This window comes from Palaemon carinicauda, chromosome 20 (genome assembly GCF_036898095.1).
Source record: "Palaemon carinicauda isolate YSFRI2023 chromosome 20, ASM3689809v2, whole genome shotgun sequence".
Taxonomy (NCBI): Eukaryota; Metazoa; Arthropoda; class Malacostraca; order Decapoda; family Palaemonidae; genus Palaemon; species Palaemon carinicauda.
In genome coordinates this window covers 96,278,334-96,293,097 of record NC_090744.1, presented here as the reverse complement: position 1 = coordinate 96,293,097, position 14,764 = coordinate 96,278,334, and the positions used below count along the sequence as shown (strand labels likewise).

The 14,764-nt window shown below is 43.9% G+C and overlaps 1 protein-coding gene across 3 annotated transcripts in view; it reads right to left on the bottom strand.

Moving 5' to 3' along the window:
- LOC137614331 (gamma-tubulin complex component 6-like) overlaps positions 1 to 10,871 on the bottom strand; it is a 184,980-nt gene extending 174,109 nt beyond the window's left edge. For all 3 annotated transcript variants that reach the window (XM_068344095.1, XM_068344094.1, XM_068344096.1), the window contains exons 1-4: positions 10,743 to 10,871; positions 2,523 to 2,930; positions 2,194 to 2,364; positions 1,944 to 2,074 (exon numbers count right to left, since the gene is read on the bottom strand). In XM_068344095.1, the coding sequence (XP_068200196.1) occupies positions 1,944 to 2,074; positions 2,194 to 2,364; positions 2,523 to 2,853 (633 nt within the window). In that variant the 5' untranslated portion in view covers positions 2,854 to 2,930; positions 10,743 to 10,871. The remainder of the gene's footprint in view (positions 1 to 1,943; positions 2,075 to 2,193; positions 2,365 to 2,522; positions 2,931 to 10,742) is intronic.
- Positions 10,872 to 14,764: the final 3,893 nt, after the last annotated feature.

Here is a 14,764-nt window from a genome sequence, read left to right as displayed (position 1 = left end):
GGCTCCGCTTGAGGTGGAGGCATCCTTGTCTCGTAGAGACCCCTTGGCGGCTCGACTCGCTGAGCGGGCAGCCCCGCTGGGGCGAGGGTATCCGTCATGGGCCTATCCCCTCCTGCGGGGATCCATGTGGCTGCGGGCTTCCCCGTGCTAGCTGGTTGACTCTTATGATCAGGGCGGTCTATTGAAGGGCCGGAGGCCGGGACAAGGCTGCCAGTCCGAAGGGGCGACTCTCTCCGCTGGGCGGATGAAGTCGGAACCTTCGCAGGCTTATGCCGGTCAACCGAGACCTGATGCGAGGACTTCCGTCGATGTTCGGGCCTGCTGGAGGGGCCGTACCTCGAGGATGGAGAAAGAGCTCTCGGGAGCCAGCCAGAGGTACTCGGGGCTGCTGAAGCTCCTAGGAGGTGGCTGCGTGGGATGGTGACATGCACCCATTCTCCTTTTGACGAGCGGCTCCTCCTGTGTTTCCTCCTGGGGGATCTGGAACGCCTCCTGGCGTGGCGAGATCGGGAACGGGACCTCCTCCTGCGGGACCTCTCTCGTCTCCTCTTTGAGTCCCTCGGACCTTCGTCCTCCGAGGCGAAAGAGTACGACCCAAAAGAGGAGGCCGAAGACTGGTAAGAACGTGCTGATCGGTCCGAATCCTCCTGAGTTGCTGGTGGCTCTTCGTGCCGGTCCGCTGATGAAGAAGGCTGGAGAAAGACGGGCGGGAGCGTTGCTGAGGGCGCCGGGAGGAGCGAGGCACTTTCCTACGGGTAAACCAGGTGTCGAACTCCTCCTCCAGTCTCATAGGCGACCTGAAGGGCGTCCTCGGCGGCGCCCACGCGAGGGGGTCCGAACTCGGTGAATCCTCCATCTCGGCATCTCCCGCGGCCGCTGACGTACCTGAAACGCAGATCCAAGAAGCGGGGGAAGAGGCTGTGGCGGCCTTCCCCCACATAGGATCGTCGGTAGAGACAGGACCTGCTGGCACCAGGACCTCGTCGCCCAAACACACTCCCGTCCCTCCCTCAGGCCCCCCACTTGCCTGAACCGACACAACATCCCCACCAACAGACATCACGGACTCCTGGGGAAGAGCAATGGGCCGCTTCCCCGCAACAGACTTACCTCGTCCCCTACTCTGGGTAGGGGAAGGCGGCAGAGAAGCTCTCTCTGAAGAGGCATCGGGCGAAGGAAGAGGCGAGGCAATGCTTGGCTTCTTCGGCGACCTCTTGGTAACTTTCACTTTGGTGCCGTAGCGCACCCACTTAACTTCATTCCAGGATTCACACTCCGAACACATGGCTGCAGGGGAACACACACTGCTCCTACACGACGAACACAAGGAGTACGGGTCGACTTCCGGCTTGGACAGAAAAGCCCCACAAGATTTACCGGCCATAAGCCCGGGGCAACGACGGGGATGCTCCATAAAGAACCAGTAAAGCACCACAAGACACAGGAACACAGAGGGAAAAGGTAGGATAAGGTAAAGTATGAACACAAGAGGACCACGTGGGGACAGCGTGGGACACAGAGGGTCGCACTGGGTAAGGAGAGCGCGGCGAGATGTTATCATGACGCGACCAGAAAACTTACTGGAGGTCGAGACCTGAGCGAGCACGCTCTCTGACCCCGGGTCGCCTCATGGCGCGTATCACTCCGCCAGAAGTTCCCCCGCATAGAAAGCAGAGGTAGGGTAAACTACACAAAATTCTGGTCGGTTGGGAGGAGATCCCAGATACTCCTAAGAAAGTACAGTAGTTCAAGGTAAGTACTCCGTGTTGGAACAAAGCTATTTTTTTACCACTACAAAACTGGCAATGAAATCTGTCTCCATATGCCTTCATGCAAGATAAAAATCTATTTAACTACAATATGTAATCAATAAATGCAAATTATATCACTGTATCCATGAAAGATCATATACTGCATAATAATATTTGAAATCCTATTTATACCACAGCTGGTGTTATAACACGTGGCATTATCTTTGCAGGAAGATGAATGTTCTCTTGTTTCCCACCACAACCCTTAAGAGCCACCAGAAATTTAAGCACTTGACGCACATCGCTGCCAGTCTCCATGTACCCTGTCGGAAAAAATACACTGTATTACGAAGGACAATATATGATGCACATAATACTACAGGTGATATTACAGTACTCCACATCCACAGCTTCAATCTTTTATATATATAATTGTACTTACCATCCTTTTTCAAAACGTCCAAACACTTATTGAGAGAATTTGCATCATCAAATCTACGTTGCAGTACAAAGACATGAGTCATCCATACCAAGTTTTCAACTTCATTGGCCTTAATATTTGATAGTTGGTCTACAGGACTTGAGGATTTGCAATTATCCCCAACAAAATATTCTGGAAAAAAGATAAAATTGATATCAACTGTAATAAAAAGTACAGTACTGAGTATTCTTATATATTACATTGAAAGATATAAAATGATGAGATGTTCAGGAAGAAATTCAAACGCAGTATAATACAGTACTGCACTAAATGCAAAGCCATAGTCTTACCTTTTCGATATGACAGCAAATTGGCATATACAATATTTTTTAATTTTCTGTGATGGGAATCATCAGACTTTCCTCTGTGGCGTCCATTCTCTAAACAGGCCGTACTAAAATGATCTGATAGGGAGTTAACCAACAACGTTGTACTTTCGAAATTCGGCTTTCCAACCAATGGAGAGATCACACTTGGTGCCACAACTTTTTTAACTTCAAGGTTTTTCAAGATGTCTTGTGGAGAAACATCATTAAAGTTGTTGAAGACACTGGGATTGTTGGCTGAGCCAGCAATCCCTGGTCCTCCATTGACCTTCTTCTTATTTGGTACCACAACCATTGTGCAGATAGGAGGATCCAGTTGCTTACTCCATCCCTATGTTTTTACTGATTTTGGAGATAGCTTCATTATTAGACCTGTAAAGAGTAATTCAATGTTAGTTCAAAATAAAGAAAATCCATAAAAAGCTTTAAAACTTTTATACTGAACACGAGCATAATCTGCAGTCCTACATAATCACCTGAAATGCTGAAAGAAAATGATCTCTCAAGAAGTTTTGTTGGTTACTAGTCGAACCAAAAGCACTTATCACGGATCATATTGCCTACCATTTATTGAATGGATGGACTTATGAAGTGCTGGGGTTGGAAGGTCATTTAGCACCTAGCAAGCTGGACAGAACGATAGAAGAAATGAAGCAGGAACGGAAGCATAGTAGGTCAAAAACCCTTAAATTATGCCTTTAATGCACTGACATTCCTACCCCGTTAAGGGGAAACAAGGTCTTATGTCCTATTTTTTTTTTATTGTGCGCATTGCTTCTTTAGTGTGTGCCTAATCAGTCTGATAATCTAGCACTATCTACTGGGGATGTAACTGCTGTGGTTGGGCTTGCCTGGTTGATGTTCTGACAAGCATCTCTTCGGATGAAATCAGAACTAAAACCGAACAACTTTAACTTGAGAGAGAGAGAGAGAGAGAGAGAGAGAGAGAGAGAGAGAGAGAGAGAGAGAGAGAGAGAGAGAGAGAGAGCGAGCTGCCATATGCAAAGCTTCTAGTGTTAACAATATCATAGGTCAAACTTATAGAAATAGTTCTAAAGCTGGACGAGTGGAATGAAGAAAACAGAAAATCAGCTTATTTCTTTAGTTCTTGCAACCCTCATTCAAACAATCACTTAATTTAACACCTAAATAATAGGAACACATGGATGAATATTCATGGGCCTCATTCGCATTAACTCGAGTCGCTACAATTGTGAAAATACTACTTTTACATTTCATAAAGTTTAGCTCCTTGAAAACCCAGGCACCTTCCAAATTACTAATTTGACTAGATAGCATGGCTTTACCCCAGGTAGTTTCTGTGATGTATCAGTTAATTAAGCAAGGTTAGGCCCATCTAGTAAGGATAATTTTGTATTTGGAAGGTAAACATTTAGGACAATGATGGGTAAGACTCTCACCATTAACAAATTGAAAATTTCATCATACAACAATCTACTTCAATTGCTTACATTCCAGACACTTGATTTACAAACAGTAATGCTGATACAGCAGCTTATATCAGAGAAGTGCGATTTTCTGAAAGATGAAGTATCTGTAGTGCATTATAATATTAAGATGTATATAATCAAGGTACTTTTATGTTGAATTGTGATCCCGAAAAGATGTAATAAACAAAAAGTTGACGGAAAAGACGAGAAAGGGTGAATAAACGAGCCTAGGGTTTTCACAGGGCAACTCCGGCAACAATCCTGTTAAAATCCTTTTATTGTTCATTTAGTTTACCTTAATATCACATTAAGTGATTACAGTATCGTCCGTCCAAGTATCTTCCTTTCCTTGGAAAAAAAAAGGATTCTTCCATCTTCAATAGTAATGAAAACAAAACCCATGGATAATCAACATCACAAAGGCTCAAGTATCAAAGTATAAATTTATAAAATTTGTATGTTTCATGACTATACAAACCTATATCCTTTAATTAGAGTGTGACTTCAGCGAAGCTTGAAACTCGACTGATAAAATCCATACCGAGGTGTAGGTACTTACTGGAGGTTAATGGGAGATGGCCCTGACACCCAGCCAGTGCATAGAGTAGCCCCTTTGACCTTCAACTAAGACTTAATGGGTGGGTATGGGTATGAAGTGTGGTGTAATTTAAAGGACTTGGGTTTATATAATTTTACTTGAGGAACATACAGATACTACGGTTGGTATTTGTTTACAAGACCACTCTCTCCATATACAGTACTGCAAAATTATGCAAAGCTATAGTTTTCCTTTTCATAATTTAAAACAATTCGCCACATGGGAAACAAGTTAAGATTATAAAAACTATAGAATTATAAAAAAAACTAGCTTGGTTTCCTCACTAAACGACCAGCGTAAAATTCACAAATAATAACACTTTTAAGTAATTACTCCATTCTCAATTTAGTATATATCAAACGTACGCTGACATCAAGAACTTCTGTTTGTCCGACTATGTTGACAATGTCAGTTCCAGGTTGTTTAGTGAGGAAACAAGTCTAATTTTTCTCATAATTCTATAATTTTTTTTTTAACAATTTTAACTTGTTTTCCATGTGGCAAATTGTTTTAAATTATGAAAAAGTAGTGGAAAACAATAGCTTTGCATAATTTGACGTGGTCTTGTAAACAGATACCCTAAGGTTATTGAATGAGGTCAAACACAGCATCCTAGTTAGGGTGTAAGGACATCGCTCCCTTCGTCGTCCAGAAAATCAACAAACTGCTCATTTATTTGAATTCTCCTTTCGCCACACCGTGGTTTCCCATGTATATGTATTCCGCTCTATCAGAGCTACATTTTGACATATGTATTATTTCATTACATGTTTCTGTTAACTCATAATTCGTATATTTGTAAGTGTAAGAAAACACATATATTTTGGCGGGCACTTCATTCTGATTTGGCGCCAGCGCCATCTTACCTTTCCGTCCGCACCTTGTAATATACTCCCATGCACGTTTGAATAAAGTATCAGTTGATCTTGGTGACGCTTGTCTCACTGTCCTTACAACTGGTGACCCCGGAGTTGAAAGTAGCATCAGCGGTTTTGGCTTTGCCATTAACGGACTTATTACGGCCGTGTTACCTTCTCTATACTCCGTTACCTTAGGCATGAGCCTGCCTTTGGTTCTCCCACACTTCGGTGCATGTAAGGCAGTAGGATGAGCTTAACCGACATATCAACTTCTCACCTCTTCGCCGACTCGTCGTCTGGCCACGATGCAGGAAGCAACACGCCTATCGCACCCAACGGCCTCGCCTCCACGCCCAAAGTCAAACTGCCGCCCTTTTCTCAACACAACACCGCTTCCTGGTTCCTGAGAGCAGACGTACTCTTCCGTGTCGCTAGACTCAGCGACTCCTGCGCCAAGGCTGACATCGTTCTCACCTCCATACCTGAAGAGGTATTCGACAAGATTTCCCCATGGCTCGACGCCCAGGCCGGCCAAGTTTCATACGACGACCTGAGAACGAAACTCATTGGTATCTACTCCCTCTCCGTCTCAGCAAGGGCACAGAAAGTCCTGGACCTCGCCGGCAAGCCCATAGGTGACACCTCTCCTGTCGAGGCGTGGGACGAGTTAACCGGCCTGCTTTTGCTCCCCGAAACTGACAGCAACGGCCGACGACGTGAGATTAGCTTATCTCGCGAGATCTTTCTTCGACGCCTACCACAGGACGTAAGGGCCCGATTGACAGACGCCGACACGCTCCCGATGAACGAACTCCTGTCGAAGGCTCAGAAGCTCCACGAGGCCTCCAAAGCATCTCGCCTCGGAGCATCATCGTCAACACCGCCTTCGTTCTCCTCCTTCAGCAGCTGCTCTTCCATAGACTCCTCGGCAACGGCCCTTGAGGACGACGAGATCAACGTTCTATCAAGAAAGAAACCGCGGCAACCAACACGACCGAACCCTAGGACTAACCCAGCATGGTGCTTCTACCACCAACAGTTCGGCAGCGACGCCAAGAAATGTAGAGCACCATGCAGTTTCCCTAGAAGACGACGCCAGAAGCATCCACCTGCCACCATCGCAGCCGCAGGTAACCAAAACAAGAATGGTTTCTATATCCTCGATACCATTTCCAACCGTAGACTCATGGTAGACACCGGTGCAACGCAGTCAACGTTCCCACCTTCCAAGTCCGACCTAGACCGTGGTCCCGACAAAAACGCTCCCTCACTCATCGCCGCCAACGGATCTCCCATACGGTGCTATGGGATTAGGACCCTCAAGATATCTATCATGGGCCATTCGTATTCTTGGCCCTTCGCCATTGCCGACGTCAATCGCCCCCTCCTCGGTGCGGATTTCCTCGCCCACCACGGACTCCTCGTCGATGTCGCTAACAAACGTCTCATCGACACGGGAACCTGCCAGTCCCGCGCCCTAGAGTACGGCCCTGCAACAATGTCCGCATCCGCCGTAACAACGCACCCCTATGCCGACCTCCTACAAGAATTTCCCGAGGTTTTCAAGCCCGAGCTCCGACACTCGCCAGGTTCCCCGTCCAAGCACGGGATCTACCACCACATCACAACGACAGGACCTCCTACTCACGCCAAATTCCGCCGCCTACCGCCCCAGATACTGAAGGATGCCAAACGCGCCTTTGAGGACATGGAACGCATGGGTATCTGTAAGAAAGCATCGAGCCCCTACACATGGTAAAAAAGCCGGACGGGTCCTGGAGACCTTGCGGCGACTACAGGCGCCTCAACCTCATCACAACGCCCGATCACTACCCGCTGCCCAACATGCAGGACCTAACGAACACGTTGCACGGCGCGAAGTATTTTACCAAGATGGACCTCCTCAAGTCTTACTTCCAGGTCCCCGTATTTCCGGAAGACATCCCGAAAACTGCCATTGTAACGCCGTTTGGATCCTACACCTTCGCATACTCAACCTTCGGTCTACGCAACGCCGGGGCGACCTTCCAACGACTAATGGATAGCATTCTGGGTGACCTACCTTTCTGCGTCTGCTACGTCGACGACATCCTGATATTCTCGAAAACCAAGGAGGAACACCGGAGGCACGTCCGCACCGTCCTCAAACGCCTACAGGAGAACGGCCTGGTCGTACGTTTCGACAAATGCACATTCGGTGCGGAAGGAGTGGATTTCCTTGGTCACCGCGTATCCTCGTGCGGGGTAAAACCCATGACAACGAAGGTCGACGCCATCAGAAAGTTCCCGATACCTACGACCATCCGCCAACTTCAGGAGTTCCTGGGGATGGTCAATTACTACAGGCGCTTCATCCCCAACATCGCACAAACCCTGTCACCCCTCGACGTCCTGAAAGGAAAAGCGAAAAAACTCGAGTGGGGTTTGCCCCAGCAACAGGCATTCGCCCAGACGAAGGATGCCCTCGCAAATGCCACCACTCTGGCTCATTTCAACGACAACGCGCCCCTGCGACTAACGACCGACGCCAGCAACGTCGCCTGTGGGGCTGTGCTGGAGCAACTCGTCGATGGGTCTCCTCGACCGCTGGCATTCTTCAGCAAGAAATTGAAACCCGCCGAAACAAGATACAGCACCTTCGATAGGGAACTCCTCGCCGTCCGCCACTTCAGGCACATCTTGGAGGGCACTCCCTTCACAATCGCGACGGATCATCAACCCCTCGTACACGCTTTTACGAAATCGACTGAAGCATGGTCCTCCCGACAACAACGTCATCTCGCAACAATCGCCGAATTCGGGTGCACCATACATTACGTCCCAGGAAAGAAAATCTAGTCGCGGACGCCCTTTCAAGGATTGAAATTGACGCAATCCACCTGGGAATCGACTACGCCAATCTCGCAACGCACCGACCAAGAAGCACAGGATCACCTGACGGGGCCATCCGCGCTCAAGATAAGTGCGATTCCCCTCGGACCAGCAGGAGTAACTATTCTTTGCGACACCAGCACCGGCCGCCCACGTCCCTGGATACCAGCCTCCTGCAGAAGGAAAATATTCGATATCATCCATGGACTTTCACACCCCTCAGGACGCACCACCGCTTGCCTTCTGTCTGAGAAGTTCGTCTGGCCAGGGATAAAAAAGGACGCCCGGGAATGGGCGAAGTCATGCATCAACTGCCAGTCAAGCAAAGTCAGCCGTCACACCGAATCGGGGGTAGGCGATTTCCCCCAGCCAAAAAGACGTTTCGGTCACATACACATCGACGTCGTGGGACCATTGCCCCCTTCTGGATCTGCTCGCTATCTGCTTACGATCATCGATCGCTCCACAAGGTGGTTGGAGGCATCGCCGATGACCGAAGCTACGACTCAAGCATGCGCCGAAGCCCTCCTGTCAAGCTGGGTGAGCAGGTTTGGCGTTCCTGACGACATCACGACAGACAGAGGCCCCGCTTTCTTCTCAGAAATATGGCTCGCTTTGGCAAACCTGATGGGGACGACGCTCCACAGCACCACGGCATACAACCCCGCGGCAAACGGCATTGTCGAAAGAACTCACCGCGCCCTCAAGGTGTCCCTGATGAGAGGAAATCACGACTTCCTTGGGTACTCCTCGGCCTTCGCACCGCCCCTCGCGCAGACGGCGAACCTTCGCCCACCGAAAAGGTTTACGGGGAGGCGCCCGCAGTTCCTGGCGAATGCTTTCCCTCATCAACCGACGACACGCAGCTGGATCACCTAAGGGACATCGCCAGGAAGTTCAGGCCATGTCTCAAAACTTACCAGGACAGAACCAAGCACTTCAAGCCAAAAAACCTGGATGACTGCGGGTACGTTTTCGTCCGCGTCGACGCTCATCAACAACCACTAACTAGACCTTATCGAGGCCCCTACCGGGTAATTAAGAAGACAACGAAAGCCTTCCTTCTCGACGTCCATGGCCAAGAGGACTGGGTCTCAATAGACCGCGTGAAACCAGCATTTCTCGAAGGAAGCGACACCGCCTCCGCCGGACCTGGCAGATCTAGAGTTCCACCTCAAAACAAGGCGCCCAACGAAAGAAAAATCATCAAACGACGACAAGAGGAAGAGATCCTTACGCCGACCGCCAGCACACCCCTCCGTTCAAAAACAAGAGGAACCCTCCGACGCCCGAAAAGATACGAAGATTGTTCATCAGCCCTCTACGCCGCCCGATGTCTTGGGGGGGGAGTACTTGTAAGGACACCGCTCCCTTCGTCGTCCAGAAAATCAACAAACTGCTCATTAATTTGAATTCTCCTTTCGCCACACCGTGGTTTCCCATGTATATGTATTCCGCTCTATCAGAGCTACATTTTGACATATGTATCATTTCATTACATGTTTCTGTTAACTCATAATTCGTATATTTGTAAGTGTAAGAAAACACATATATTTTGGCGGGCACTTCATTCTGATTTGGCGCCAGCGCCATCCTACCTTTCCGTCTGCACCTTGTAATATACTCCCATGCACGTTTGAATAAAGTATCAGTTGATCTTGGTGACGCTTGTCTCACTGTCCTTACAAGGGTATGATCACAAAGCTGTGATGTTTACTACTTGTATTAACAGCACATAGGTGAAAATTAACAAAACATAGTGTCTTTTTGATTCGTTTGGGTCAGCAGGAAAACACATTTTAAAAGGGAAACAGACACAAGGACATCACTTAACCAAAGGTTCCCCAGCTAACCTAAACTAGGAGACTTATCTTTACCTACTTACCTACCGGGGTGTGTGTACCCACCTATGACCCCCTCTTAGATTACTATATTCTTAGCTTACACTGTCCCAACGAACTACATTCAACCCCAAGACACAAGTAGGCTAAGGCAACCACATGATACACGTAAATTAAGTGAAAATACCAATGGCCTTCCTCTTGCTGTATACCCCATTACTAAAGGCTTAGCGTAGGCCAAAGAGGGGCTTTAATCAATATGGTAGGCTTAATACAATATACCCAGCTACAATTTCAACATATTTTGTTAGACCACATCACATAAGACTTTCCTTGAACACGACTAGGATTAATTATGATTTAACTGGTTATACAGATACCCCCATCGGCCTGAACTAAGACAGGTAAACACAAAGCTACTGTCAAATCCAACAGCATCTTTTAAGCATCAAAGTTGCAGACACAACAAAATCTGGATTATAATGAGTCAATAAACGTCACACATCTTGCCTACAATGAATAGTGGAATCATTAAGAGCATTAATAAACAATGAATTACTCACCCCTTAAATGAATCGTTAACGTATTTAATTCCCGCCAGTCGGTCCGTTCAAGAATCCTGGTCGGTCATCATATCGCAATTCAACGAGATTTTCCGGAATGACACTTTGCAATATATTACGTCTGATTGTCTAAAGAAAGTAAAAAATACATAAAATTATCAAAGCATATATTCAAAATAAGATATAGATAGTGAATATAAAATAGCAGAAGCTTCTCTCTACATATATAAGATGAGAATAAAATGTTTTGGCCAAATTCGGTTACTTTGTTCTTTACTAACACTCACTACAATAAGGAAGCCTTCTTTATTATGTAATCTTCTAATTTTGTAGTCTAAAAACAAAACCAAGCCTATGGGAGTACAGTAGACATCTTTTTAAGATCCTTTCGAAGATGGACAGACATTTCAAAAGATCTCGGTAAATCTCGGTATCGAGACGTATCGAAACTTAACAGAAATTTTCTGGAGTTTGCGCACTTTGTTTACATCTAACAAGATTGAACGACTCTTCTTCTTCTACAAAGTCGTTAATATTAATGAATGTGGGTGTGTCAATTTATTATTATTATTATTATTATTATTATTATTATTATTATTATTATTATTATTATTATTATTATTATTATCATCATCATCATTATTAGCTACAATCATAGTTGGAAAAGCAGGATGCTATAAGCCCAAGGGCTCCAACAGAGAAATATAGCCCAGAGGGGAAAGTATATAAGGAAATAAATAAACTACACAAGAAGTAATGAACAATTAAAGTACAATATCTTAAGAACAATAACAACATTGATATGTATCTTTCATAAGTAAATTAAAAAAGAATTAAAAAAACAAAGAGGAAGAGCAATAAAAATAGATTAGTGTGCCCGAGTGTACCATCAAGCAAGAGAAGTTTAACCCAAGACAGTGGTAGACTATGCATGATTCAGAGGCTATGGCACTACACAAGAATAGAGAACAATGGTTTGATTTCGGAGTATCCTCCAAGAAGAGCTTATTACTCTCCCAATCTCTAATTTTGATAAAAGAGACACAATTATGTTGGTATGATAAAGAATATTGGTGTGAGTTAACATGCCTTAGTTGATGTAATTTGAGATGCGTCTGTTTGTTTCATATATGCATTTTCCGTTTTTTTTTTTAATAAATAAATAGTGCCAGGATGCAAAGTTTTTGTCCATCACAGCATTTATTATGAAAATTACGGTTCGAAGAAAAAGATTATTATTATTATCTTTATTATTATCATTATTATTATTATTATTATTTTTATTATTATTACTATTATTATTATTATTATTATATAAGCTACATGCCTAACTGGAAAAGCATAATACTATATGCCCAAAGGGCTCCAATAGGGAAAATGGTCCAGTGAGGAGAGGAAACAAGAAAAAAGATAGCAAAGTGTGCCCGAGTGTACCCTCAAGCAAGAGACCTCTAACCCAACACAGTGGAAGACCATGGAACAGAAGCTATGGCACTACCCAAGACTAGAGAACAATGGTTTGATTTTGGAGTGTCCTTCTCCTAGAAGGGCTGCTTACCCTAGCTAAAGAGTCTCTTCTACCCTTGCCAAGAGGAAAGTAGCCATTGGGCAACTACAGTGCAATAGTTAACCCCTTAAGCGAAGAAGAATTGTTTGGTAATCTCAGTGTTATCTGGTGTATGAGGACAGAGGAGAATATGTAAAGAATAGGCTAGACTATTCGGTATATGTATAGGCAATTGAAAAAATGAGCCGTAACCAGAATCTAGGGATTCAATGTAGTACTATCTTGCCAGGCAAACGACCCAATAACTCTATAGCAGTAGTATCTCAACAGCTGGCTGGTACCTTGGCCAATCTACTTTATGATAAATAATAATACCCATTCATTAGGAATTATAATCTTGTGTGACGATGAATTCAATCACATTCTGTCAATTTAATTTTGCCAAGCCATGTCCCCTATAAACACTGACTGATATCCTGGGAACACTTGTGCTTAATTTACTGCTTGAAATTGTAATATTGTGCACACAAGTATATAATTTTAGATGATGTTAAACTTAATAATAAGATGGCTCAAGTCAGATACTGAAAAGGGGAACTTCGGTTTTAGAAAATATATTCAAGATATGCAGTTTTTCTTTGTCAGTTAATGGGTTAATCGTTTAACATTACCATAATTATCAAAAGAGTACAACAAAATTAGAAGTATTCTCATCACACGAATTAATAATGAATGATATATAAGAGCACGTTGTTCTCAACCCTAAAGGAAGCAACGGAATAAGTGATACAGATAAGTTTACCATCAAAAACAATTTTCTCTCAAACAGTTATAGAAAATCTTCATGGGTGACTAAAACATATAGGATTTCCATTCATAATTTGCTTATTAATTCAAAAAAAAGAAAGAAAAAAAACTCGGTTATCTGATATACGTTATGCTGAAGAAAGTTATTACCAATGTATATGACAAATTTATAAGCTGCAAAAATAATACAATCGTGGTGAAACAAAAAATATATAAGTTATTAGAAAAGAGGTCTTAGATTATTGTGATCATAATACCAAAACATCGAAGAAGATTATGATGAATACCATGAATTATATATTATGAAAAATAAAACAGAATGGAGTGTTCAGAGAAATTGTCAGTAACACAATTGTAAATCAAATTCGATACAGTTTATCCTTTGTCATAAGAGATACAGCTGCGTATGGAGAAATAAATGTGAAATTAAGAGATGCACTTTGGACGTTCAGTTGGTAGGAGAACAAACCCATTTAAATACACAGTCATGCAAAAAATAATTATCATCGATATTATTATCAAATCTATCGGGAACCTCAAGCAATGGTATCAAAGATATATAAAAATAATGAAAAAACTAGGCCTACAGATGCCTTTTATCGTAATAGGTGTACGGATACATGGCGATATGAAATTTATTCTTTCTTTTAAGACAAAGGAAACAGACAAATGTACGAGTAGAAAAGACATTTTAATATCAGCATAGAGACGTCTTCTAGAAATAAAGTAAAATGAACAATTGTATATATACTACCCTAAGCAAGTGAAATATAGCAATTAATAATGTTGACGATCTACGTGCATACTGTGCATTGACCGTGTCGGATGTTTCCAGAACCGCGGTGGCCGGTCACTACCCTACCGGTCGATCGCCTGTTTACATAGAGAAGAAGCGTCCACAAGTTTCGGTATGGTTGTAGTATTTTCCCTTATATATATATATATATATATATATATATATATATATATATATATATATATATATATATATATATATATATATATATATATATGTATGTATGTATGTATGTATGGAGAGAGAGAGAGAGAGAGAGAGAGAGAGAGAGAGAGAGAGAGAGAGAGAGAGAGAGAGAGAGAGAGAGAGAGGACTGTGTTTACCAAGATATAATAAAACCGCCTGAAATTTAATATAAGAATTGTGTGTCATTTCTACGTCGCCTACCGTTCGTGCTAATAATTAACAAATAACAAAATAGGAGAAATACATAAGTACTAAATGATGAACAACTGAATATGAAATTTATAAAATTACCTTTAATTATGATAGACGCAAACACAGTAAAAAAAAAATCTAAAATATTGATCTCCCAAATTTTCTCCTGATTAACATGACAAAATCATAACGAGTTGTGGTGGCCGACGTGGTAACGTCCCTGACTGGTGAATGCCAGACTGGGGTTTAAGTCCCGCTCAAACTCGTTAGTTTCTTTGGTCGTTGCAACCTCACCATCCTTGTGAGATAGGATAGAGGGTTTGGGGGACTCAATGGGTCTATCTGCTGAGTCTTCAGCAGCCATTGTCTGGCCCCCGTTGGTCCTAGCTTGGGTGGAGAGGGGGTTTAGGCGCTGATCATATGCCTTTATGGTCAGTCTCTACGGCATTGTCCTGCTTGATAGGGCAATGTCACTGTCCCTTGCCTCTGCCATTCATGAATGGCCTTTAAATCTTTAAGTAAATCTCCAAAGGA